The 22,868-nt window shown below is 49.5% G+C and overlaps 3 protein-coding genes across 8 annotated transcripts in view; 1 reads left to right on the forward strand and 2 right to left on the reverse strand.

The window, feature by feature from the left end:
* The first annotated feature begins 2,001 nt into the window (after window positions 1–2,001).
* Window positions 2,002–6,854, forward strand: LOC311422551 (uncharacterized protein). The gene is made up of 4 exons (XM_084495721.1): window positions 2,002–2,939; window positions 4,337–4,538; window positions 5,227–5,285; window positions 5,864–6,854. The coding sequence occupies exons 1-4, from the start codon at window positions 2,774–2,776 to the stop codon at window positions 5,974–5,976; spliced, it is 540 nt and encodes a 179-aa protein (XP_084351847.1). The 5' UTR covers window positions 2,002–2,773; the 3' UTR covers window positions 5,977–6,854.
* A 6,565-nt stretch (window positions 6,855–13,419) lies between these two features.
* PTS (6-pyruvoyltetrahydropterin synthase) lies at window positions 13,420–16,993 on the reverse strand. Of its 3 annotated transcripts, XM_084495722.1 has the most exons (6): window positions 16,835–16,993; window positions 16,219–16,298; window positions 15,341–15,363; window positions 14,365–14,421; window positions 13,983–14,053; window positions 13,420–13,844 (listed from the first exon to the last, which is right to left on the reverse strand). In XM_084495722.1, the coding sequence occupies exons 1-6, from the start codon at window positions 16,906–16,908 to the stop codon at window positions 13,703–13,705; spliced, it is 447 nt and encodes a 148-aa protein (XP_084351848.1). In that variant the 5' UTR covers window positions 16,909–16,993; the 3' UTR covers window positions 13,420–13,702. The 3 variants fall into 3 exon arrangements, with proteins under 3 accessions (XP_084351848.1, XP_084351850.1, XP_084351849.1); XM_084495724.1 differs by lacking the exon at window positions 15,341–15,363 and having other exon boundaries at window positions 16,208–16,298; window positions 16,835–16,991; XM_084495723.1 differs by lacking the exon at window positions 15,341–15,363 and having other exon boundaries at window positions 16,196–16,298; window positions 16,835–16,991.
* Window positions 16,994–19,314: 2,321 nt separating this feature from the next.
* The window catches only part of BCO2 (beta-carotene oxygenase 2), a 30,463-nt gene continuing 26,909 nt past the window's right edge, over window positions 19,315–22,868 (reverse strand). For all 4 annotated transcript variants that reach the window (XM_084495737.1, XM_084495738.1, XM_084495736.1 and 1 more), the window contains 4 exons: window positions 22,349–22,486; window positions 21,470–21,652; window positions 20,338–20,448; window positions 19,315–19,975 (listed from right to left, as the gene is read on the reverse strand). In XM_084495737.1, coding sequence (XP_084351863.1) covers window positions 19,862–19,975; window positions 20,338–20,448; window positions 21,470–21,652; window positions 22,349–22,486 — 546 coding nt within the window. In that variant the 3' untranslated portion in view covers window positions 19,315–19,861. The remainder of the gene's footprint in view (window positions 19,976–20,337; window positions 20,449–21,469; window positions 21,653–22,348; window positions 22,487–22,868) is intronic.

The following is a 22,868-nucleotide window of genomic DNA, read 5'->3' on the forward strand; positions in this document are numbered from 1 at the left end:
CTGCAGCGAGCAGAGAACAGCACACTTGTTCCTGGAAATGGCCACAGGCTGACCTTGAGAGAGGCCTGTGGAAATTGCAGCTCTGGCTCTAGCTGAAGTTTAGCCCACAAATACATAGGAGGACAGCAGACGAAGGAGCCACACCACGAGTGCTTATAAGGAGAAGGAAGGGCAGGAGAACAACCTCTGTGTGCTTGCCATGAGGGAGCAAAGCCCATGTCCCACCACACAGCATCTCACCTGCAGTGGGGGTGAGAGAAAACACAGCACCCTGAGTTGTTCCCCAACTGCCTTCAAGCCCCAGGCTTGCTACCAGGGACTGTATTTGTTTTGGCACCCAAAAAACAGACTTTTTGCTGCCAGCCCAAGAGGGCCAGCTCCTGCTCTTCCCCCAGGTCCATCCCTGTTGCAGCAGGAACAGCCAGCAGCCTCTGCCACATAGTCGGGCTACTTGGTCTGAACCAGCCACTGGATCTGCTTCAATACATGGGCTCAGCCCTAGATGGATTAAAATGTGAAGCCACCTTTTGAGCTAAAAACCTTCATGGTATTGCTTCCCCGAGCTCTCCTCCTGGCAGAGCTTTCTGGCTATGTCCCCTCCCAGAGGCAGGCCTCTTCTTTCCCTTTCCTGTGGCAAATACAAGCTCTCTGCAAACAGATGAGGAACAAAGCTGAAGAGCCCAATGGAGCACACACATGCAGTAAACATTGCCACTTCCAGCACCACTTACAAAGATCTCCTTTGTCTCGGGCAGGTTGCTGTAACAGCATCCTCCTTGCGATGTATATGACACAATCGCATCCTGCCTTTTCTTCTCCAACATGTATTTCTCTCCTAAAGGCAAAAATATCTATTTTCGACTCTGCTCACTCCAATGACACTGCACTGAGTCATCCTCTCTGGCTGGGAGATGGCACAGAGGTTTTGCAAGGGGACTGGGTGAAACCACCATGGGCAAATCGCGTCAGGTTGTGCTTGCAAAACCCTCTGCTTCTCCATCTCCTCTCGTTTTCCTGCCTTACTTTCCGTGTTCCTTCATGTGTTTGTAGAAGAGGCAGAACAGCAATCAGGGGACCCACAGACCCACATCCCTCCCAGTTCTCCCGTTTCTCCACATGTGAGCTGCTGGGCATATGGCACTGGGCATGGACAGAGCCAAGGACTTCCCCAGGGGAGCTCCCAGTGGGGCAGAAGCCAAGAAGGAGCCACGAGGAAATGAGGCCCCACTGGAGCCTCTGAGTCAGTTTAATGAGCCGGAAGAGCTCGGTCTCTCATCTTCTCCACACCCTTTGAATTGAGGTAAAGTTTACTGTTGACCCATGGTAACATCCTGGGCACGCACCAGCTCTTCCACCAAATCTTCTTTTTCTTCTGCCTCTTTTCTGCTGCTCCCCTTTCACTCTGCTTGTCCTGAACACACACATCCTTTTTTTTTTTTTTTTTTTTTTTTTTTTTTTTTTTTCCCCAGCACTTTCTCCCATCTCTGCTCAGCTTTTATTTGAAATATTTAATACAATGGCTTCTTGGTCAACCTGCACACCACTGGCAGGGCAGCGAGGGCTGCCCAGCTCAGGGGGAGAGCCAGGGTGAGCTCCTTTGGGGTTGGAAAGGGGGAAGAGGACCCTAGGCAAGCTGCTTTGGGGTCAGAAAAGGGGGAAGAGGAGCACAGGGAGGGGAATCCAGAGCTCCCACTCACCCAGCCCTGGGGGTGACTCAGCAGAGCCAGGGCTGAAGTGCAGGAGGTGAGCTTGGAAAACCACAGAGCAAGGGCATCGGAAACACCTCCAGGAGCTGCCAGCATGGGGCAGATGGGGGAAAGAAAGGGCAATCCCTTCTGATTCAGGCTTGCCACCACCTCCAATTAGCAGGTGTCACACGCCCTGGGTTTCACTCAGGTGGCAGCGGGGTGGAGGGTGCTCGGGAGGAACCTGCTGGTGCCTGGCAGCCCACACCAGCACCTCCCCGATGGCTAAAGGAGCACTTGCAACATCAGCACCTGCAAATCCCGGCTGATGACCTGAGGGGAAGCAGGCGAGAGGAAGAGGAGAAGAGAGAAACTTGGGGTTTCATTCATGCAATGTTATCTGAGGGGTTAGAGCCAATCTGCCTTGTTGTGGTGCTTCCCAAGGAGATGCCCAGCAGTGATCAACCTGTACCAGGAGCCCACCGTGCTCACCAGCAGCGTGCTGCGAGAGGGAACATGGCCAGGGCCACCAAGACCGTCCTTGCCCAGCGCTCCCCAGCTTTCTCCAGGCAGGAGCAGAGGCTGTAAGTGAACACAAGGATGGACCCTTCCACACTTTCTGGATTTGTTTGGCCTTTAATGAAAGCCTGGAGCAGGGCTGGCAACAGGATTGCAATGCTCCTCCACCTTCCCAGGCTCTGGGCTTCTGCAAGAGGTCACGGGGACCACCAGCACGCACGCAGATGTCACAGTGCTCATACACAAAAGCAGCTCGAGGAACACAGGCTTGCAGAGACTTGCTTTCCAGCCCAGGGCCTCCTGAGTGACAAGCACAGTGTCAATTTTACCCCCACTCAGCTGATCATCTCTTTATATTAACCGGTTCATCTAGAGGCCAAGCAGCTAGAACGAAGTAATCTCTCAAACCAGGAATGAAACCTCCCATTGGGGGTGTGTACATGTAGGCTGGATGGGAAGAAGGAAATATTTGCATTTACCTCATCAAAATCTCAGTATAAATAGGCTGGGAAGAGTGAGGCTGTCTCATTCCCCAGGTGCCGGTGTGTGAGGTGAGGACATCAAGGTGGATGATGGCGGCTCTCTTCTTTTTGCTGCAGTTTCTCTTCTTTGGGACTTTAGTTGTCCCTGCATATATGCAGATGTCAGAATGCAATCTGACTCAGAGTGCAGTCGCAGGCAATTTCTCTGTAACCGTGACACCCCAGGACTACAGCCCAAACACCACCTACATAGGTAAGCCCAGACGTCGGAGCTTCCACACCGCACAGCACCGTGTCTCCTCTTCTCCTGCCCCAGCTGCTTTGTTCAGTCTTGTGGTGATGTTAGATGTGCTTAAAACCTATGCAGCCTAATGGTTATTTATTATTATTGTTATTATTATTATTAACTTCAGGCAGGAGATAGTTCTTTTACTTCTTCCCTCTTTATTCCTATTCCCTGATAATGTCCATAAGGGTCAGCCTCAAATTCTCTTTCCTTCCTTATGGGGCCTTAACCTTTTTGCCTAAATTTACATTGAAGGACTCGAATGCTCCTGAAACACTGGATTCTGAGGGGAGTTTTTTAGCTTTTTGTTTTTTCTTTCCTCCTCCCTGAGAATTTGCCCTTGTTGCTGGCAATGGCTATAGAGACAAAGATGGAGAGGTTGCTTTGGTGCTGACACATGTTCAACATCTGCCACAGAAGATGGCTTTTAATCCTAAAAAAAGATTTAGTCCCAGAGTAAATAGCTGCTTTGCCCCTTTTCCCAGACCTGATGACAAATGTCCCCATGCCTTGAGGTTCGGCAAAACCAGAACACTGAGGGCAGGGCAAGAAAGACATCCTGAGTCTTTCCTGCAAGGGGCCAGCAGTGTGCTGGTGTAAAGGAGCACAGATTTCTTCTGATCTTACCCCAAGGAACAACCACAACAATTTGTTGGGCTTTTAATAGGGGGATGCTTTGTACACAGCTGTTATTTCATTTTTTTGAGCACAGAACTTGTGTTTAATGCTCACTGCTGTCTCGCATCAGCTCCTGTAGCAGCCGATGGTCCTGGGGGGTTCATTTCAAGCTGCCTGAACCCAAAGGGTGCTGAGGGCCAGGAGGGCTACAGCCGTGTGGCACATGCAGCTGCACACAGCTGGGGAGCTGCTTTCTGCTGCAAGGGGGTCGCCCTGCTGTGTGCAATAACAGCATGATGCACTGCAGCATTGCGCAGGCTCATCCCAGCTGTGAATCAGCAACCCTGGACGGAGACATGGGGAAGAAGATGGGGTGGGGTCTGGCACAGCCAGCCGTGGGCTGCCCACCAGCCTGCCCCCTGCAGATTGTCCACCCCTGAGATCTGCATGGGGCGCAGAAAGGCACAGGAGCTCAGCATGGGGATGTGTCACCCCCAGCAGCAGGGGCTGAGTGTGGGGATTGAGAAGTTCCTCCGGACTGTTCCCAAAGTGAGGAGGGGGCAGGTGAGGGCTCTGTTTGCTCTGGCAGGGGGACATGCCCTTGTCTCTGCAGGCAGCTGGTGTCCCTGTGTCACACAGAGAGCCAGCAAATGCTTTCTGGGCTGAAAACCCCGAAGGCAGGGGACCTGGAGATTGCTGTCTTACAGGACAGACCACTGACTTTGTTTCACTTGCTGTATTTCTAGTTACGATAGTTGACAGCAATAACACCAGAAATGCGACCAACTATTTACTGCAGGCCATAGCCACCCAAACTGTCTCTGTTGGAGAATGGAATGTGTCAGACCACCAAAACTGCAGTGCTCTTACCACAGCAGTGTTACCAAAGACTCAGAAAACAGCGAACTGGACATCCCCAGCCACTAACTTCTCTTCTGTGGACATAAGGTAATGCTCTACCCTGCCATTAAGCATTCAGGTGGGACAGTGCAAGCCTGTCCAAGCTCTTGGCAATGCTTGGAATCAGGTGCCCACCCCTGAGCAGGCACCGAAACAAACCTCTTGTGCCCACTGCAGACTTTCACTTGAAAATACCTACCAAGGAAATATTCTGTGTAAAGTCAGATCCAGAAGTCACTGCACTGTGAGCCCAGTGGTTTAAAGGTTGCTCACCTTAGCCGGAATGTGGGTTAGTTCAGTGGAAAGGAAGGGATTGAACACCCTTGGTTTCCATTAACGCTAATGGAGCTGCATCAGTGGGAAATGTTTGCCAAAGGAAACCATAGCCATTAGCCTGATTGGCCTTATCTGCCAGGAGGAAGAATGCAGGAGCTCATTGCTACAGTGGGTTTCTTGCAAGGTGCAGATGGTCACAGCACAGCCACCCTGCTCCACCACATCCCACCCTGTGTCAGAGCAGGGCAGTGAAACAGCAGAGGACTGACTCTGGCAAAGAAAAAAAAAAAAAAAAAAAAAAGAAAAAAAACATGTAATCTGGCGTGAGTGAGCGCAGGATGACTTCACAGATCCTGTCTCTTTATCTGCTCTTTATGTCCCCTTTATATCATTAGGCGGGGTCTATGAGACACACTGCTTCTCTTGTTTCATTTTTCCTCTCTCTTCCTTCCCTTCACAGGGCATACATTGTCTTTGAAAATAATTCCACTGTGTTCAGGAATGTGACTCTGAACCAAGGTAAATAAGCTTTGGTGGGGAGGGTCCAACAGCAGGGTGAGCAGCATGCCAAGGGCAGGCTTCGCTTGTGCCCTGGTGATTTGGGTGACGCGAAAGATGTCTCAGCACACCTCCAGCTGACATTTCTCATCTGTCTCATAGTCAGGAGACAAGGCAAAGACATCAGAGTGCTAGAGCTAGAGAGAGGGCTTTTGGGGTTAGTGTTGAACTCAAACATTTTGGAGCTTCCTTTTGTCTTTAAGGGACACTGAACAGCCACAGTCAAGTGGAGGTTGTTTGTTCCTGCAGGTGTTGGCACAGGATTTATCCCTCTATTCTCTCTATCATATAGAGGTGTAGTGGAAATTATGGTTTGCCCTCACAGGTAATGTTTCTGTACTCCAGGGAATCCCCTGCCACCCAGGAGCCTAACCCTATGATGCTCCACTGATGGCAATGACTATATTCAAGCATCCCACTCCCCTACTGTAGCTGTGACACATTTCTGAGAAAGTACAGCCAAAGGCAGCCTCTTGGAGCTGGTTAGCAGCCAGTCCTCTGCACTTCTAACCCAACCGGGGGTCTTCTTCCATTTCCAGGAGCAAAGCCAACCAGCAGCACCAACTCCGTCTCCGCAGTTCAGAGCAGCTCCTTCTTCATAGCCACCATCCAGCTGCTGATGCTCCTTGCCACAAGCATACTGCTCTCCTAGGCGTCAGGGAGAGAAGATGACCCAGCTGTGCTGTACCTTCCCTTCTTGCCTACAGCACTCGTGGCAGAGCAGGCAGCTGATCTACTCAGGAAAATTATTAACTTCTTGTGTGTATTCGGATGATAACTGCACTTCTACATTAAATGATAAGGGTCTATGGCTACAGAGCTCCCCTTAATCCCCTCACCCAGGAGCAGCACACCCAGCAAGGTGAAATGTTTGTGGCAAGCCAGACCTCACTGTGGGTAGGACAGCTGAAAAGTACAGCCAAGGTCATTTAGGAGCAGACCCTGTCCAACCAAGGGGCACTGGGTGAGCTCATCCCTTCCTCGTCACCTGGGGCTCTGTGAAGCACAAAAAAGTGTGAAAGCACTCGCAAGAGGGAAAAGGCCTTCTTCTCTTCGTGGCTTTGGGGTCTGCTGAGAAGCTCAAGGTGACGTTTGCCACCATCTTAAAGCCTCCAGCACAAGCACAGTGAAGACAAAGGCATCCACTAAGCCTCCACCTGGGGAGGGGAGCCCTCCCCGAGACAAGCTGGAGATCCTGCTGGCAGGGTGTCCTCCCCAGAGACCCCAGGCCTTGGGAACTCACACTGTGTTATTCTCTAGCCCAGCATTCCCTGATTTTTTCTGTTTCACTGGATGCCCTGTAAAGGTCCCCTGGATTTGTTCTGGCTTTCTGGAATGAGAGGTTGGGTATTTTTTATTCTCATTTTTTAATCAGCAACTGATTTTGCTGTGGGGTAAGATTGGGTGGGCCACTGAATGTCTTGATTTTATTGTTTGTATTTTTATATGAATAGAGTTTATTTAGGGGTTTTCAAAACTTCTGGAAAGTAATTTTATCTTAAAATAATCTAAATAAATTAAGGAATGAAAGTTGGCTCTTGCACCTAGCAGTGTTTGCTGGCTTGGCTGGGACTTGGCAGGGGGAGCTGAACTGATCCCAAATCCTGTGACACATTCGGCTTTGACCCCGAGCTGGGCGCAGGAGGGCACAAAGGTGAGGTCTGGGCACCGCAGGGCTGTGCAGGGGAGGCAGAAAGCTGTGGAGGGGAGGGTCAGAAAGGCGTCCCTGTGCCGCGCATCGTCCTGCTCCTCTTCCTTCTGAAATATTAGCAGCAGAAACTGGTTAGTTAGGATTAACACCCAGCTGGTGTTTGTCACAAGCCATGACAACAAGCCTGTTTTGCTTCTCAAATCCGCTTTTTTTTTTTTGACACAAACTTTCCACGACCTTCCCCTGCCACCAGCACCCAGGACCACCAGCACCGGGGCTGCTCCCAACATTGTCCCTTTGCCCTTTTTATTTCTCTGCTTTTTTGACATTCCCTCTCCTCCAAACAGCGCTGGGGATGGGATCAAGGTGCTGTGCTCTCACTCCTGCCTTTATCTGATAACACAATGGGTTTAAGTAAGTGTTTAAGAGCAGAGGAAGCACATTGTGGTTTCTGTGGCTATTGTGAGCCGATGCTGCCCATCATGGATCAGCAGCACAGCTCAGAGCAGCGCTGCCAGCCCAGGCAGCACAACCTGCACTAGCAGTGTGTGGATCTAGTTAAGGAGGGTGAAGCATGCAGTGGGGAACTTGCCTTCACCTGTCCTTGCACCAGCACAAGGTGACTTACCCTTGCTTATGACTGTGGACTCCGAACACCGTTCTCCTCCTTTCTCCCTGCTGAGGCTGGTTTTGCTTTCAAGTGGGAGTGTCTTGCTCAAGTCCACTGTTTGCTCAGATTTGTCTATCTCAAAAAGCCATGGTTTGCATCAAATAAGAGAGATTCCTCCCTTCCATGCACTCAGGCTTTTCAGGGCAAGCACAAAGTTCCAGTTGTTTCATGCTGGTTTCCATTTATTTCCCTGTTTTCTGGAGGGCTGTACAGCGGTCGGTTTTTAAAGTCATAAAGTCTCAGGCACGATTTTATGAATGAAAATTTGACCATGCAGCGTATGGGGTGATGCATTTGCAGAATGTTTCTGCAGAATTTCATAGAAATACATTTTATGTTCCAGCAATTAAAATTGGCATCTGTTTCATGGCAGGGTAATTAGGTCCTGAGTAACCAAGACCATGTTATATGTTCTGCTACTGCAGTACATAGCACTCAATAAAATCCTACTTAAGTGCTGTAGACAACCGTTCTATTGTAATCTTACTGTTGATACCTCTATCTGGTAAGATAACAGCTCTTTGCCTTGGATAACAGGTATAAGTTGCCTTCTAAGTAACCTTTGAGCAACTCCCAGGTCCCCTGCAAACTCCAAGTGCGGGGCCTTCCAGCTCCAGAGGTGGATTCCTGCTGGGTTCATCCCACTAATAACCCTCATCCATGCATTCTCATGAACTTTTGCACTGTTCAGCAGTAAACACCAGCATTTCCTTTTCCATCCCTGTGAAATTTCCTCAATAAAATTAAGTTCTCAGACATGACCAGGGAGAGGAGCAGAAAGACCCTCCTTTGACTCAGAGCTAGAAGTCCCATGGGACGAGAGGAGGCAGCACAGTGCCTGGCCCTGCCCTTGTCTGCCTTCTCTGCCCCACTCCTCGGCAGACTTTGGGTCAGGACACCAAGGATTTGGGGGAACCTTTGAGGTCTGCAGCAGGAGTCTGTGGCAGAGACAATCCCGGTCCTACAGCTGTGTGGATGCACGTAGAGGGAGAAGCAGTCATCGCCTTTAAGGCAACCCCTTCTCCTAAAAATGCTGCCTGGTGGGCCTCTCTCTAGTTGTCTACCCTGTCTTCACTTCCAAGAAAGCCCCGGTGCTTTCCCACACAGCCAGGTAGGCTGATTTGGGTAAGGTCTATGAAAATGAGACCGTTTATCTCCCCAGCCCATCTCTGACACTCGACAGAGAGCTGCCCATAAACAGCAGCCGGTGGTAAAGTACTCTGCTCCTACTGCAGGTGTTTAGCTTTAAAATCCTGTTTAATAATTATCAGAGTGGCTAAGGCAAACGGCACAATCTAAGTGATAAAACACCATTAAACATTTCCCTGCCCTTCCACTCACTTGCTGTACTCCTGAACTTCCCATCGCTCGCTCCAGGTGAAGCACACTGCTTCAAAGAAATCAGCAGGACGACTTCTTGGACTGTGAGGCTCAACTTCTCACCGACATTTCCTACTCCTGCTTATATACAGCAGGAGGAAGTGCCTCACTCACTTTAACACAACAATCTGTATTAGATACTGACTCTATCTGCATCATTCCCAAACCCTACTGCTGCAGAACAAGATGTGGCTTTAGCCCTGGCTCTCTTGAGAGCACCCATCACTTTTGCGTGGAAATACAGTGATGTTTGCCCTCTTTGTAACCCTCTGGGGATGGATGGGGATAAAAGGAGCATCAGGTGGCATCTACAGAGCTGTGGCAGGAACACTTGGTTCAGAGATTCCATCTCCAGACACTCCTACATCACTTCTAGAGCAGACATTCAGTTTTCCAAACCCCTGCTCCAGCAGTGTCCGAATAGACCCCAACCACTGGTATGGTGAAAGCCAAAGGCCTGCTCACCCTTCCACCCGAACGACCTGAGTGTACCTAGGGATGCCCACACCCACAGCAATTAAAAGAACATGGGGTGGTATGGCAAACATCAGAAAATGCCCAAGCCTTCGCTTTGTCACAGGACGCCTCCCATTGTGCGTGCGAGTTGTGATCACGCGCTCCCTTCCCCTGGCCCGGCCTCACTGAGTACACAGGACACGAGATGCTCCTCGCAGCAGAAAGCACGGCAAGTCCCTCAACCTCCCTTCCTGCTCTTTTCTCCAGCACTGCTTCCCTATGGCCTCATGCTGTGCTCCAAATGGTGGCATTGCTCTCCCCGAGCTCAGGATGGAGCAAGCCACATCTCTTAAGGACAGCTGGGTGCACTACAGGGCAGCCAGAGGGATGGCTGCTTGCAGGACAAGGGGCTTGGGCCACCTCTGGGTGACACCACAGCTCTCACAGGCAGCAGCTCCTCTCCCAACAGCTCTGCTCACAGTGTCCTTTCCCAAAATCACGGGCTCTGAGGTCCTGTTCAGCCTCTTCTTCCTCCCCATGGCACCTGGGGCACAGGGGCTGCAAGCACCCTGCAGCCTCCGCTGCGCATCCACAGGAGCCACGCTCCGGGGGTGAGTTCTAGGAGGAAGAGCTCCCGGTGGGAGCTGCCTGTCCCTCATCTGAAACGGCGTCTGGATTATTTATTAACATGGTCATTGTTGGGGCTACAATGAAATATAAATAGCAGCCTAGGGAGTGGCACGTAATGCTGAGTGGCAGAACTTGGCTGCACTCCGGACGGTGTTTTCCTTTTGCTGATCCTTGTGTAATGGTGTCCCTTTCGCTCTGCCCTGTTTGATATTTCAGACCTCATGGGAAAATGATCAATTCCCACTCCCCACACTGCAAAAGCTGGGGATGAACCCACAGTCCTGTGGTCATTTTGTTTCAAGCCCAGAGAAGAGGCTAAGATGTTTTCTCCTCGCCATGAGGCAGGATGGGAAAACATTCCCAAGGAACAACTAATTAAAAGGAAGAGCTGCTGCTTAACAGCTTTGCTTTGACACTGGGCAGTCTCAAACTTCACTTTGCTGCCCTGCTAGACAGAGCCACAGGGTCACAGCAGCTGAAGCACAACACAGCGCGAGTGCAGCGCAAGCAGCTGAGATGTGGACACAGGCTCCCCGTTCCCCCTGCCCTGCTGTACAGCCTGATTAAGGACTTTCCATGGGATGGGAAGGCAGACAGGGGGCTTCCCACTCAGTCCCTAAATACCACACAGCACATTTCTGATCTTGCCATCATTATGCTGCCATTTACGTTTCTGTTCTCAACTCCAAATTGCCTCCCTGGACTCCCCCCCATCACCTGAGCAGTTCTCCTTCGACCAGTTTCATCACTCGGTAACTAAGTTACAGCACAGAGATACTTAATATTTAATGATGCCAGTTAATTCTCTATACAGTCCTCCCCAACCCTTGAATTTGGAGGCTGATTCCTGAAGACTTCCCTACATGGAGCTCACATTCTCCTGCAAAGACCAAGACCCCTCAAGCAGCTGAGAGGAGGGAAGGCACACACCATAACTTCTTGGGACACTGGCAACTGCAATCCCAGCTTGGATAGAACCAGCCCCCTTCCCCCAAGCCATTTCCATCACTGCAGATCTGCTGTGATTTAAACTTGACAGATCAGAGTGGAGGACCTGAGGCCATCCCCAACACGCAATGCAGCAATAAAAACAAGTGGCCCAGATAATGTGGGACTTGGTCAGCATTATATTGCACTGCAGTAAAAGATCAGGAATTTGGGCTAGTTCTTTTTGTCCCAGCTACCTGATTTCTGGTTAAGAGTAGCAAATTGCCGTGCTGTATAGATACATCCATTTGTTTGCTTGTTTTTTGTCATCAGTGTCAACAGCTCATTACATTTCTGAGAAAGACACATTAAATTTTTGAGTCTCCATGATGCCCTGACCATACCAAAGGCTTTGTGGGTCAGAAGCAGCAGCTGTCACCCAGTATGATTTACAGAACATTAGCAGAGAGGCACGGTGCATCACACCAGTGAATTACAACATGGCAGGAGCATCCAGCTAAGGTGCAAAGCCTCCCCAGCCAGAGCCCACTGAATAAAAAACAACTGGTGCCACATCTGGGGTGAAAATGGTGGGGGTGTGACACTGCCAGCAGCGTGGCACCCCCTCAGCTGCTCTACTGAGCACTTGTGTGACACTGGAGTGAGCCTTCAGCCACCCGCTCCCCAAAGGTCTACCTTTAAGGGCAAAGAAAGCAGTGCTGGGGCTCCTCCGCCAGTCAGGAAGGTTGGCAGGAACATCCCTCATCTCCTTCTAGCCCTTCTTAGGAGCTCATCCACAAAGTTTGGGCAAAGATGGATGAAGACAGGAGCCAGCACAGAACCATCCTCCTACAAAGCGGCCACAGTTTGAAATAAAGCAGTCAAGGTGTTTTCTGGAGCTGTAAAAATTACTGTACAGCAGAGCCAGTAGGAAGAGAGAGATACTTTACCTTCAGCCTGTAGTAACATGAAGCCAAGGTTAACTACTAGGCAAGCTTCATTAAACTTTTCTAAATGGTGCAGTTTGCTATCATTATTCAGCCACATAATTTCCTTGTAAAGCAAGGAAATTATTACCCTGGATATCACTTTTTAAATTATGCACATTTAGTTATTCTTAATGGCCATGCCTCCTAATTACTCTACTACTCAGGACATTGCTCGTGTGATGGAGAATTACACACGGTACCATCGCTTCTGCCCCGGGCTGACAGATTGATCTTACGGCCCCTAAAACAGCCATGGGAACTTGTACAGTCAGTGTTCCCTGACTGGTTTTACAGGCATTCCTCTGCTAGCACTTAGCTTTCACTGTATACCTACAGTTTCAGGAATCTTCAGAACAACTGGGTTAGCATTCATTTAAGCACATTTCACAACTTTACCCTTTGTAGCAACAACAGTGCTGCCTCTCCTGATCTGTGAGAGGCAGCAGGAAGCTGCAGCCCTGATGACTGATGCATAGCGAGCACTCCTTTTGTCCACAAGACCTTTACAACAAGGGATTATGATGATGAAAATACCAAATAACTGTTGGTCGGTAAAACAAGGTGGCTGCTCTCTCCAGAAAGAAAGGGGGGAGCTAAATCCCGTTCCTGCAGAACTCATAAAAGCCTCCCCTCTCCAAAAAAAAAAAAAAAAAAAAAGCTTCCAGAGGGCTTCAGTGACTACGGTCTCAAGGTATCACACAGGCTGTCTGCTACAATTTCAGCTGCCCACAAACAGATGCAGAAAGGCAGGTCCAGAAAGCTGAGGATTATATCTGTAGTTCTGTTCTGACTCTGAGCTGAGACAGCATCACGGAATACCCATAAAATGACTGCTTGCACCACAAGGAGTCAAAAACAGCTAGAATTTGCCAAGATGAAAAGCATTCTCCATAAAACTCCACAAGAGTGGCAACACTGGGACACTGGCTTGATAACCAGTACATCCCCCAGGCACCTGTGGGAAGCAGATGAGAAAAAAACAACAAAGTGAGCCCTGAAGCTGGACCATGGTGCTCCAGCTCGCTCCCGTGCAACACCAAGCCCTCAGCCACTGTGTTGTGGGAGCAGCCTGTAAGCCAGCCCTGCTGGACAAGGAGGAGCTGCTTTTATTTCCCCAGCTCCCCATACGAAGTCTGAACAACGTACCCTTCTCTTTGGACCCAAAGGGTTGCTTTGAAAACAGCTGCACTGCTCATGGTGCCACCTCCTCGGCCACAGAAAGGTCTGCTAGCCACAGGGAGAAGTGAGACTGAAGCACAGTAAATGAATAAATAAATAAGCAAACCAGCGCTAAAGCCAGGTTATTAAAAATCATAAATGAATCCGATGTTTAATTAGAGAAAAAACAAAGCCTTTGGTGGTTGTTAGGGATGTACACTTTGCCAAGTCATCTCCTTGCTAGAAAGCTGCTTTATTTAACATGGTACAATTGCAAATTTCACATCAGCTTTTCAGTTTAATGAAACAGGAATGTCTTGGGAAAAGGCAGACAAATCAACAAATTCTGAGAGCCCAGACTGCTAGACTGCTGCAAGGATTCTTGTAGAGTATCTACATCAGTCCTTGTGAAATAGATAGCGGACATCTAGGCCTCAGAGTCACAGGGAGCAGGGCTGAAGTGATCACTGACGTGATGAGGCAGCAGAGCTCCTGACCAGCTGAGCGTTAGTTCATTTTACTTCTCAGAGATTGCTTCTTCTCCCTTATAAACAACGATGTTCTGGTCCGTTTCGTACACTTTGACTTTGTAGAGAGTTCCCATGGGCAGGAGCTTCTTGAGGTTTTCCCAGATGAACACTGCTACGTTCTCCGTGGTGCTGAGAGCAGAACAGGAGCAGGCTCAGAACCGATGGCAGCGGCATATATGGGGCTGCACCCAGCTGCAGGACCCAGCCCTGAAGACCATTCCTTGGCCCTCCCTGCAACCACCACTATGAGGAGACCCCATCACCCACCTCACAACCTCGGCAAAGTAGGGCACATCTTTATCCAGGTTTTTGTGGTCAAGCGGCTCCATGATAGCCTGCTGCAGGAAGAGAGCAGTGCCGTCAGCCATCATTTTGCACATGATGCAGCAAACTGAAGGCTCCTGCTACCATGTACAAGGCACCAACACATAAAGAAAAGGTAAGAGCCCTGCATCCAGCTGTTAACTTCCTAGCTGGAGACATGGTACTGCCTCACATCACTGTGCTCCAGCATTTCAGCCTTAAATCACGCCTTAATTTCTTTATTTCCTACCATTATCAACTTGTCGTGTTGCCACCCTGGCACCAGACAAATTGCTAAGCTCTAACCAATTCTCACAGGGGATGTCTAGGAAAATAGTGCTATTACCTGCATATATTCTTTCAGGTCTGTCAGGTTTATAACCATTCCTGAGACTGGGTCAATCTGCAGGGAAAACAAAAGGCAGATTAGTAGCCTAGCTACAGGTCCTTATTACCAGGGCTGCTGTGAGCCAGTACAAATCAGTGAATATCCGAGCCACAAGGAAAATCTCTCTTCACCCTCACATGCTGAGCTCCAGCTCTACCCCTGTGATGTTCCCAAAGGCTAGACACAACACATAAACAACTCCAATGGCTCCACTCCCTGACACTAGGGAGGGGAAAGGCTTGAAAGAATCTTCAGTGCAAGAAGTTAGCATGGCCACGGGCAGACAACAGGCATTGAAGTGCTGGGTTGAACAGTCATGGACAAAGCAAAGACCAGTCTGAGCTAAGGCAAAGTTCCAGTCTGGAGAAGGCAAAGCAGGTTCTCTAGTTCACAGCATATCTGGGGAATGTAGAAGGCTTTACGAATCTAGTTTCAGGCCTGAACAGAGCCTTCCCTCCTCCGGGTTCCTGAGAATTGGAAATTCTCAGAAAGAAGTTTAGAAAATATTGAAACAACTCATTCTGCAAAATACACAGAACAATGACAGGATGAAAGCTGAAAAACAACTCCAGAAGGAAAAATTCTGTTATATTCACTGCAAACCACCCTGAGAAGTAGCAGAGAGAATTACCCATCGGACACACCGTGCCTCCCGGCGGCTCCATAGTCATCCAGAGGTGTCCCACAGCACCTGCACCAGCTGCAGCGAGGCTATGGCACAACAAACTATATGCCCAGAGGATGGTTACAAGCTTTAAACACGGTTACCTGCAAGTCCTTGTTAGAGGCAAGGTGATTGATAGTGACTTTGGGAAACCTTCTACAGTGATATGTGCAGAGCTTCCACAAACACCCCAAGAAACCTAGCAATTAGCTGGAACTTCAGTACCACCCTGCTGCTCGAGGAACAGCAGAAAACGTTGATCACACTTACCTCTCCACGCACAGTGACTATAACTGGAGAAAAAAAAGAAAAAAAAAAAGAAAAAAAAAAGAAAAAGGAATTGTCAGGTCATGTATGTGCCACCACAAACCTGAGAACAAATTACACTGGTAATCAAGGCAGACTATCCATTCATCACCAATTCTCCAGGACTGATGCAGGCTTCACAACACTCGAAACTGTAACTGGTTTTATAAAATTGTTATCCGCTGCTTTAGGAATAGGGACTCACAGAGGTCATGCTCCAAGGTCTGATGCCCAGGGACAGCCCAGCATCCCTGAGGAGGGATGCATCCTCTCCTTGCAGGCCCCATGAAACTAGATGACACCCCAAGCACCTGCTCCCTGTGACATCAGTAACGCCAGGAGCTCTGGAGGACGGGTTTCAGGGCACCTACAGCACCCAGACAGAGCCCATCAGGCCTGTCAAGGGGGGAGATGTGATTTTACATGCATAGGGTATGGATGCTAGGAGAAGAACTTGTGAGGACAACTTTCAAATAATGTCTCTGGGCCGTTTAAATTGTGTGTACTTTGATTAGAAAAACCTTCATTCAAAACAAACAGTGATTTTGCAGATTCAATTTCATTCATTAGATGAATGGGAATTGAGATAAGTATTTATTACTTATTTATTTATTATTTATTTAACTTCATGGCTTGCACACCCCTGACATTGTATAGCCATGCCCCCTTGCTGCTGACGAATCACCATAATTTTCCTTGAAACAAGCAAACGAGCACAACAAATGAGGCACTAAAAGCCACACCAGGCTGCTGGGACAGGACCGGCCCTGCTTGCTCAGGGGTTTGTGTGCGTTCACACCAACCTCTCTCCGTGACCACAAGTGTGGAAGCCAGCTCCTTACCTTTATAGTTGTGCCCGTGGCCATTCGGATTATTGCATTTCCCAAACAGCTTCAGGTTTTCCTCGTCACTCAGTGCCTTACTGTGGGAAGCAGAGGCGGCATTTCAGCACCCACTGCAGATTTTCGTGGCTTTGCCCCCGTGACTGCTTTCCAGCTCTTCCCTATAATTCTCTTGTGTCTAACTCATGGGCTCTGCTTCCCCAGCAGTCACACACACAAACGGAGGAGCATTTGCCCCATGAAAAGGAGCCGCCAACGTTGGTTTTGGCTCGGTGTTTCTGTACACACGCTCCGTGCCAGCTGCCTGCTCCCAGGGCTGTTCGAGCACTGGCCCCGGGGACAGCACAAACCATTGGGGCTGCAGCAGGAAGCGGCAGCAGCGAAGTCCTACGCAGAATCAGCATTAACCAGCAAGCAAAATGCGCTGCTCCACGAGAAACGAGAGGGAAATAAACCCTCCCTTGGACCCAGCCGTCCCGAGCCCCCCGCGGGACCGAGCCCCCGCTAACCCCGGCCGGGCTCCGCAGCTCGGCGGCTCCCTCCTCCTCTTCCTCCCCTTCTTCCTCCTCCTCCTCCTCTTCCTCCCCTTCCTCCTCCTCCTCTCCCCGCCGCGGACCTGTGCAGCCGGTGGCAAGCGCTGAAGGACACAGCCCGGGAGAGCCGCGCCAGGCGCGCTGCGGGCGGTGCCATGGGGCCGGGACCGGGGCCGGGACCGGGACAAGGATCGGGACAAGGACCGGGGCCGGCTCCATCCGGGCCCCCGGGGCTCGGCAGCGCCCCCGGCGGGAGCAGCGCGGCCCCGCAGCCGCCCTGTGCCGGGCCCAGCCGGGCTCCGCGGGTGCCGGTGCCGGAGATGATCGGGGGGCGCCGTGCGGTGCCGGCACGGGGGTGTAGGGGTGCTGCTGCCGTGCCCCCCGAGCGGCTGCAGCTTCTGCCTGGTTCAGGAGCTGCAGATGCCAGCCCAAGAGCTGCGGATCCCAGCCCAAGATCCCAAGCCCTTTTTCCCAGGCAAAGCCCCTGGGAAAGAACCCGGCTCGAGCAGCAGGGAGGATGCTTGCAGACCGGGACAGGACCAGGGGTTGTTGCAGAAGGTGACCCCAGCCCCCAGATTTGGGAGTCACGACTTTTGTCTTTCCTTTTTCAAGGCTGTCCATCCCGTAGGGGTAATGTCAGCAATGATTTGACCAGCAGTTTGGCTTCGGTTTGTTTTCTTTAACAATGACAGCTCCCCCAAGCGTGCTTATAAATGCACCAGTGCACAGGGGTGGGTCTGCCAGGGGAAAGCTGTCAGGCTCTCAATGTACTCAGGAGGTGTTCACAAAGCAATACCTGCCCGAAGGAGCTGGGGCAACTTCACAGATCTCATTCCCACCCCCCTAAAGTAACTGCAGCACCGTGGGACCTAAGGAGTGATTATTAAACTGTGAATTCCCCACCCCTTGCTCATCTGGTTGATTTGAGATGCTTTAGGTAAAGGAAGCACACAACAGTCCTTCCCTGCACCACTCTCAAGAAGAGCTGCCAGATTCTTATTCCCTTTCTAGCCTGGCAAACCAATATGACTTCTGGGGTGGTTATAAGCGTGCCGGACTTACAGGCACGTGCTCCAGTAATGAGGTTCATGGGATCAAGCAGAGGAATTCGTAAAGCGTGTGATTTTCTGAAAGCTTTGGGAGAGGGAGTGGGACTGGGAATCCTCAGTGTTGCAGGGCCTTGAATGGAGATAACCACAGCAGCTTATTGCCCCATTCTGGGACCCTCCTGGTGCCCTGGGGGTAATAGAGCACATCCGGAGTGGGAAAACTCCAAGTCTCAGGGCAAGATCCTCAGTTCTGTGTTACAGGAACGGGTGAAAGCACAGTTTGTGAGGTAGCAGGGTACGGCCTGTGCACACAACGCAGGCAGGGGCTGGGAGTGTGTGCTGCTGCAGCTTTTGAAACAGAGCAGGGCCTTTGCACTGCAGGGCATCTTTCTTCCCCTGCCCTGTTGATCAGCAGCACTGCCTTTAGTACTCTGGAGGGCTGCAATCCTCACAGGGAACTTCTGACACTGCTTCTCCTTCCCATCTCCACAAAGAAAGGAAAAAAAGATTAACAAAAAAATGAAATAAAAAGGGGAGTGACAGAGTGCTGCCCACCACCACTTAGTGCTCTCCTAGCATCATTCAGCTGCCAGCCGTGGGGATGCGACCTCGCTGGGTCTTGTCTCCTGGGGTGGACAGGCAACAGGCGGGCGATGCTCCTGCGGCAGGGCTGGCAGCAGCAGGAGCCCCAGCAGCGGGGGCTGGCTGCCATCTGGTGGCCGTGGGCGAGCAGCTCTGCCCTGCAGCCCCCCTGTGCGAGCCGCCTGCCTCTCCCTTGCCTTCGCCCACGACTTGAAAGAAGGTGAAAAAGATCCGAGGGGAAATAAAGCTGGGTCATTTGGGTGGAGCGCATCAGCCCTGACTTGGTCGTGTTCTCTTTTGGCTGACTTCCAAAACAACAGGAGTCAAAGCAGAGCAAACTTTTAAATAGGAAGCCAGAGTTTTCCTTCGAGCTCTGTGGCACAAGTAAAGTTCCCTCTTTCCTCAAGAAATGGGCTCAAAACATGGCCCAGCCTTCTTGCAGTGAAGCAATATAAAAAGTCTTCAAGCCAGGAAGAAAATCCGTTGTCCAGAAAACGTTCATTTTTCAGAGTCCTTAGAGGAAGAGCCTTCAAGTAAACTACTTGGGTGCCAGTGGGTGGGGATGCATGTTGAGGGATGCCCTCCCATCAGCTAACCTCACAGGCAACTGTCCAGGAACTGTAGGAGCCTGGATGAGGAAAGAAGTGTAAGGGAGGGTGTTGGCATTTGATCTGCACAACTCCAGAAAAAAAGGGCTACCAAGGCCACAAGGGACTACTATGTGTTTCATACCAGTTGCTTAAGAAGAAGGCAGGAAATGTTAGCTATCAGAGCTGCTTCCAGCTCTGCTGTTTTAGCAGGAGTATGATGGAGATCTCACATATCTTCGAGATGATATAGCACCACAGGGTGGGTCACAGTTGCTGCTGTTGCCTCCTGTGGCACAGCACAAAGTTGGCCGTAGTTCTAGTGAGTGCAGCAAAAGAAAGGAAGAAACTTCACAAGCTTTTATTTGAGGGCACAGTTAATGTATAGAGAAAAGCACTACAAGTACAGCTTCTGTGAGCATGCGTCTATTCTCTGGGGCTTCACTGAAAGCAATCTTTATGCAGTGGGGCCAAAATTACATCCTGCCAACAGGCCTACATGTTACCAGTTAGTTTTACTCCTCTCTTCTGTTTTAATTTCAGCCAAAGCCACTGCCCTAAGCACAGATACTTGCTACCCAGAGAAGGTAATGATCATCTTAGTTTCCATTTTCTCCCTTGCAACCCTTAGGCATGGCAGCCTCTGTGAACTGCTGCTAACACTTCTAGCAAGATAGTCAGAAAATTAAGATAAAGCAGTGAGCTGGTAGAGCAATGGAGCTTCTGCCTTCTCTTTTCTGTGAACTGTTAGGAAAGCAACAGTAACTCAGGAGTTATGATTGAGAAGAAACAGTTCTCTTCATCCTTGGCATAATGTAGTGTTGGGAGATAAAAGAAAATAGAGGTTTCTTTCTGAGCCTGACCTCGCCCTGAGTTACAGGAAGTGGCAAGGTCATTGGGACCTAAAGATGCCATGGAATCCATAAGGCATTTCCACTGGGACTTCTGCTCGCCCCAGTTCTTTGAAGGTTTCTGCATCCAGAACAAGGAGGAAAGCACTTCGGTTCTGCAGGATGAAAAGAAAAACAGAATGAATGACCAAGCTGAGCTTCATCCCACAGTCCAATGCACTACATCTGTCAAACACAAAGGAGCCCAAACATACAACCAGGCACAACCAGACCTCACCAACTAAACCCCTCAGACAGTTAGCCAGGAGCACCAAGAATCACAGAGGTCACCCAAGAAACATTGATGTTCCTACTTGAAGTTTATCTAGCTGTGCTTGACAGTTGCAGAAGTACACACCATGTAGCACAGTGCTAGAACTATCTGCCAGGGAGCCTTAAATCATTTGTGTGTGTGTGTGTGGTTTAGAAAACATACCTAATACTATGTGGCTTTGATGAACTAGTAGGAGTAAGTTACCTCATCGGGGGAGATCACAACAGACAGGATGACTCCATTGTCTTCTCCCGTGGCATTAGGCACTGGCACAAACACAGGCTCTGATGGGTAGGATCCTTCCTCCTGCCAAATCTAGCAAGTGCAGTAACACAGGGACATGTTTCATTTCATTAAAATTTGTCTACTACAGTTAGCAGAGTTACAAGTTACAGTGCTCCCCACAGAGCTACCCAGGCATACTCCATGCCCCAAGGAACCTACAGTTCAACCTTTCAAGTCATTCTTTTGGTTCCACTACTGTAATGATGGCAGCGTTGTGACAGCATATCCATTGTGCAAGGCACTGTGCAAACAGGCAGTGAAAAGGGTTCCCATTGCTCGTGTCATCCAACAGCTCGCACTGGCACGGGTACAGGCCCAGAAAACCTCACCATCCTAGCTGGCACAGCCAGCTTCTCACCTCCCTAGTATAGCTCACACTGGGCCCAGGCAGCATGGAGATCTATCAGTGTCATCACCTGATGGCATAGCTTCTGCTCTTATTGCAGACAGAGCCACAGCACCCAGTGCTGGGTGGAAGAAGGGCACTCTTACTGCAAAATGAGTATCCAGAGCAGAACGATTAAAAATAGGGCATCTCTTTTTGAGGATTCCTAAATTCCTCTAGGCCCTGGGAAAGTCTCAGATTAACAGCTTAAAAGCTTTGGAGATCATTATTTCCCTGTTTATGGGAGAGACAGCATAAATCCCAGCTTGTGCTTGCAGGTGGGGATATGCTAAACCTTGTTTGTTACCAGTGTTATAGGTGTCCTGGCAAAATGCCTTGGCACCTCGAACAGCCTACGTTATGTGGGTATTTTCTTTGCTATCTGGTAAGAGATCACTGTTCTGGCCTGGAAGAGAGAGACATATTGTACACAACCCTTCCTGTTTCCTCATCTATCTAGAGACCTGGAGTGATATCTTCTGTTTGGTAAGTGTGCTACGAGATGAAATCAGGAACATCATTGCAAACTCATATGAAAAAAAAAAAAAAAAAAAAAAAAAAAAAAAAGCACTGAAGAACACAATGCCTGGTAAATGACAGAACTTGTAGGCCAGTTCAGGGGAATGACTCCTGGTGCTGAGAAGAGAGAAGTTTAGTTCACCTCACCTTGAAATTCTTGGTCTCCACGTCAACCTTCATCAAAGAATCTCCAATGAAATGTCGAAAACCACATCCATAGAAATAACGGTACTTCTTACCACTGTACTGAGAGTAATTAATCTGGGGGAACTCCAAACCCCCAAAGTTTTCAAAACCCTCGGGGTGGAGATTTTCATGCGTGCACCAGACCTAGAAGAAGTATGCATTACAGGAGCATCAGTTTAGCTTTGACTGGGCAGAAGAGCTGACTGGTCCCACCAACCCACTGCACAGCTGTTGCAGAGAAAAAATGTTTGAAGAGCCTGACATTGCACAGAAGCAGGTAGGAACACCAAATCTACCTCCCTTATCTGTTTCATTCAAAGGATTGACTCATCTTCATAGGCAGTGGAAACTTCAAGGTCAGTTTAATGTAAAAAACTGAAACTGGAGTGAGTCTATGTAGTCCTGCGCCCCTGGCTGAGTTAAAACCCGGCTCCAGCACTCAGTAATGTGATGTACAAAGTACACACAGAGACCACTCCACTCAGAGCGGACAACACATGTTGTATACCACCTAAAGCCACACTATAGGACCGTTCAAAGCTAAAAGCAAAGAACAGTTCTGTGCTTAGGTGACAGCACAGGGGATTTTGTCAATGAAGAACTTCACATTCACCCACTTGTCATAAAGGCCTGTAACCCACTTGGGCACTTTTGGTAAACCACAGTCTGTCCTTGCTCTGTCATTTAAGGCAATGTGGTAGGGTTTGTATTAAAACACCAAGCCCCAGCTTAGTAATGAAAAAAATCTTCCTTGGTGGATAAGTTCCGAGAAGATAAAAGCACAGGATAACTGCAATCTCACTACAGCTATAAATGCAGTTTTGCAAGTCTAATACATACCTTGCCATCCGCATCTTTCACAGCCTTTGCCAGTGTATAAGGCAAAGGGTTCAGATTCTTCCCCACAGGAGCATCTGAACTCATATTCAGTGGGAGAACAAAGCGACGGGGGAAAGTTCGGGCGACTGAGTTATAAACCTATTACAAAGCCAGAAAGTTATAGTGATGAGAAGAGGAAAGTGCCATTTTGGACCAAGTGCCCCTTTTTGGAGCAAACCTGAAGTTTTGGACATACATCAACCCCTAAAATCTTTTCCTTCTATTAAATGTTTTTACCTGGTTCTGGCAAGGACTCCGTTTGTTGCAGTACTTTACAGTAGAACACAAAAAGGCACAGAAAGAAAACAAGAGTCATCATTGCTTTCACAACTGGGTATGGAAATCACCCAGTTATTCTCCAGATACAGGTCTGGAACATATGATGCACTCTGTTTTATTCAGCTAGAACAGACATACACTGAACCTTTTTAGAGCCTGTCCACATGCATCCCACTGGGTTGTGTGACTTATGCCCTTCTTG

This window comes from Aythya ferina, assembly GCF_964211825.1.
Source record: "Aythya ferina genome assembly, chromosome: 22".
NCBI classification, from domain to species: domain Eukaryota; kingdom Metazoa; phylum Chordata; class Aves; order Anseriformes; family Anatidae; genus Aythya; species Aythya ferina.

Bases quoted from the DNA above. Each gene is read 5' to 3' on its own strand.
- LOC311422551 (XM_084495721.1), top strand. From the start codon at position 2,774: ATGATGGCGGCTCTCTTCTTTTTGCTGCAGTTTCTCTTCTTTGGGACT. The intron at 2,940-4,336 runs GTAAGCCCAGAC...CTGTATTTCTAG, and splicing joins CCCAAACACCACCTACATAG to TTACGATAGTTGACAGCAAT. The intron at 4,539-5,226 runs GTAATGCTCTAC...TTCCCTTCACAG, and splicing joins TTCTCTTCTGTGGACATAAG to GGCATACATTGTCTTTGAAA.
- PTS (XM_084495722.1), bottom strand. From the start codon at position 16,908: ATGGCACCGCCCGCAGCGCGCCTGGCGCGGCTCTCCCGGGCTGTGTCC. The intron at 14,422-15,340 runs GTAAGTGTGATC...TTTTCCCTGCAG, and splicing joins TAGTCACTGTGCGTGGAGAG to ATTGACCCAGTCTCAGGAAT. The intron at 14,054-14,364 runs GTAATAGCACTA...CTCTTCCTGCAG, and splicing joins ACCTGAAAGAATATATGCAG to CAGGCTATCATGGAGCCGCT.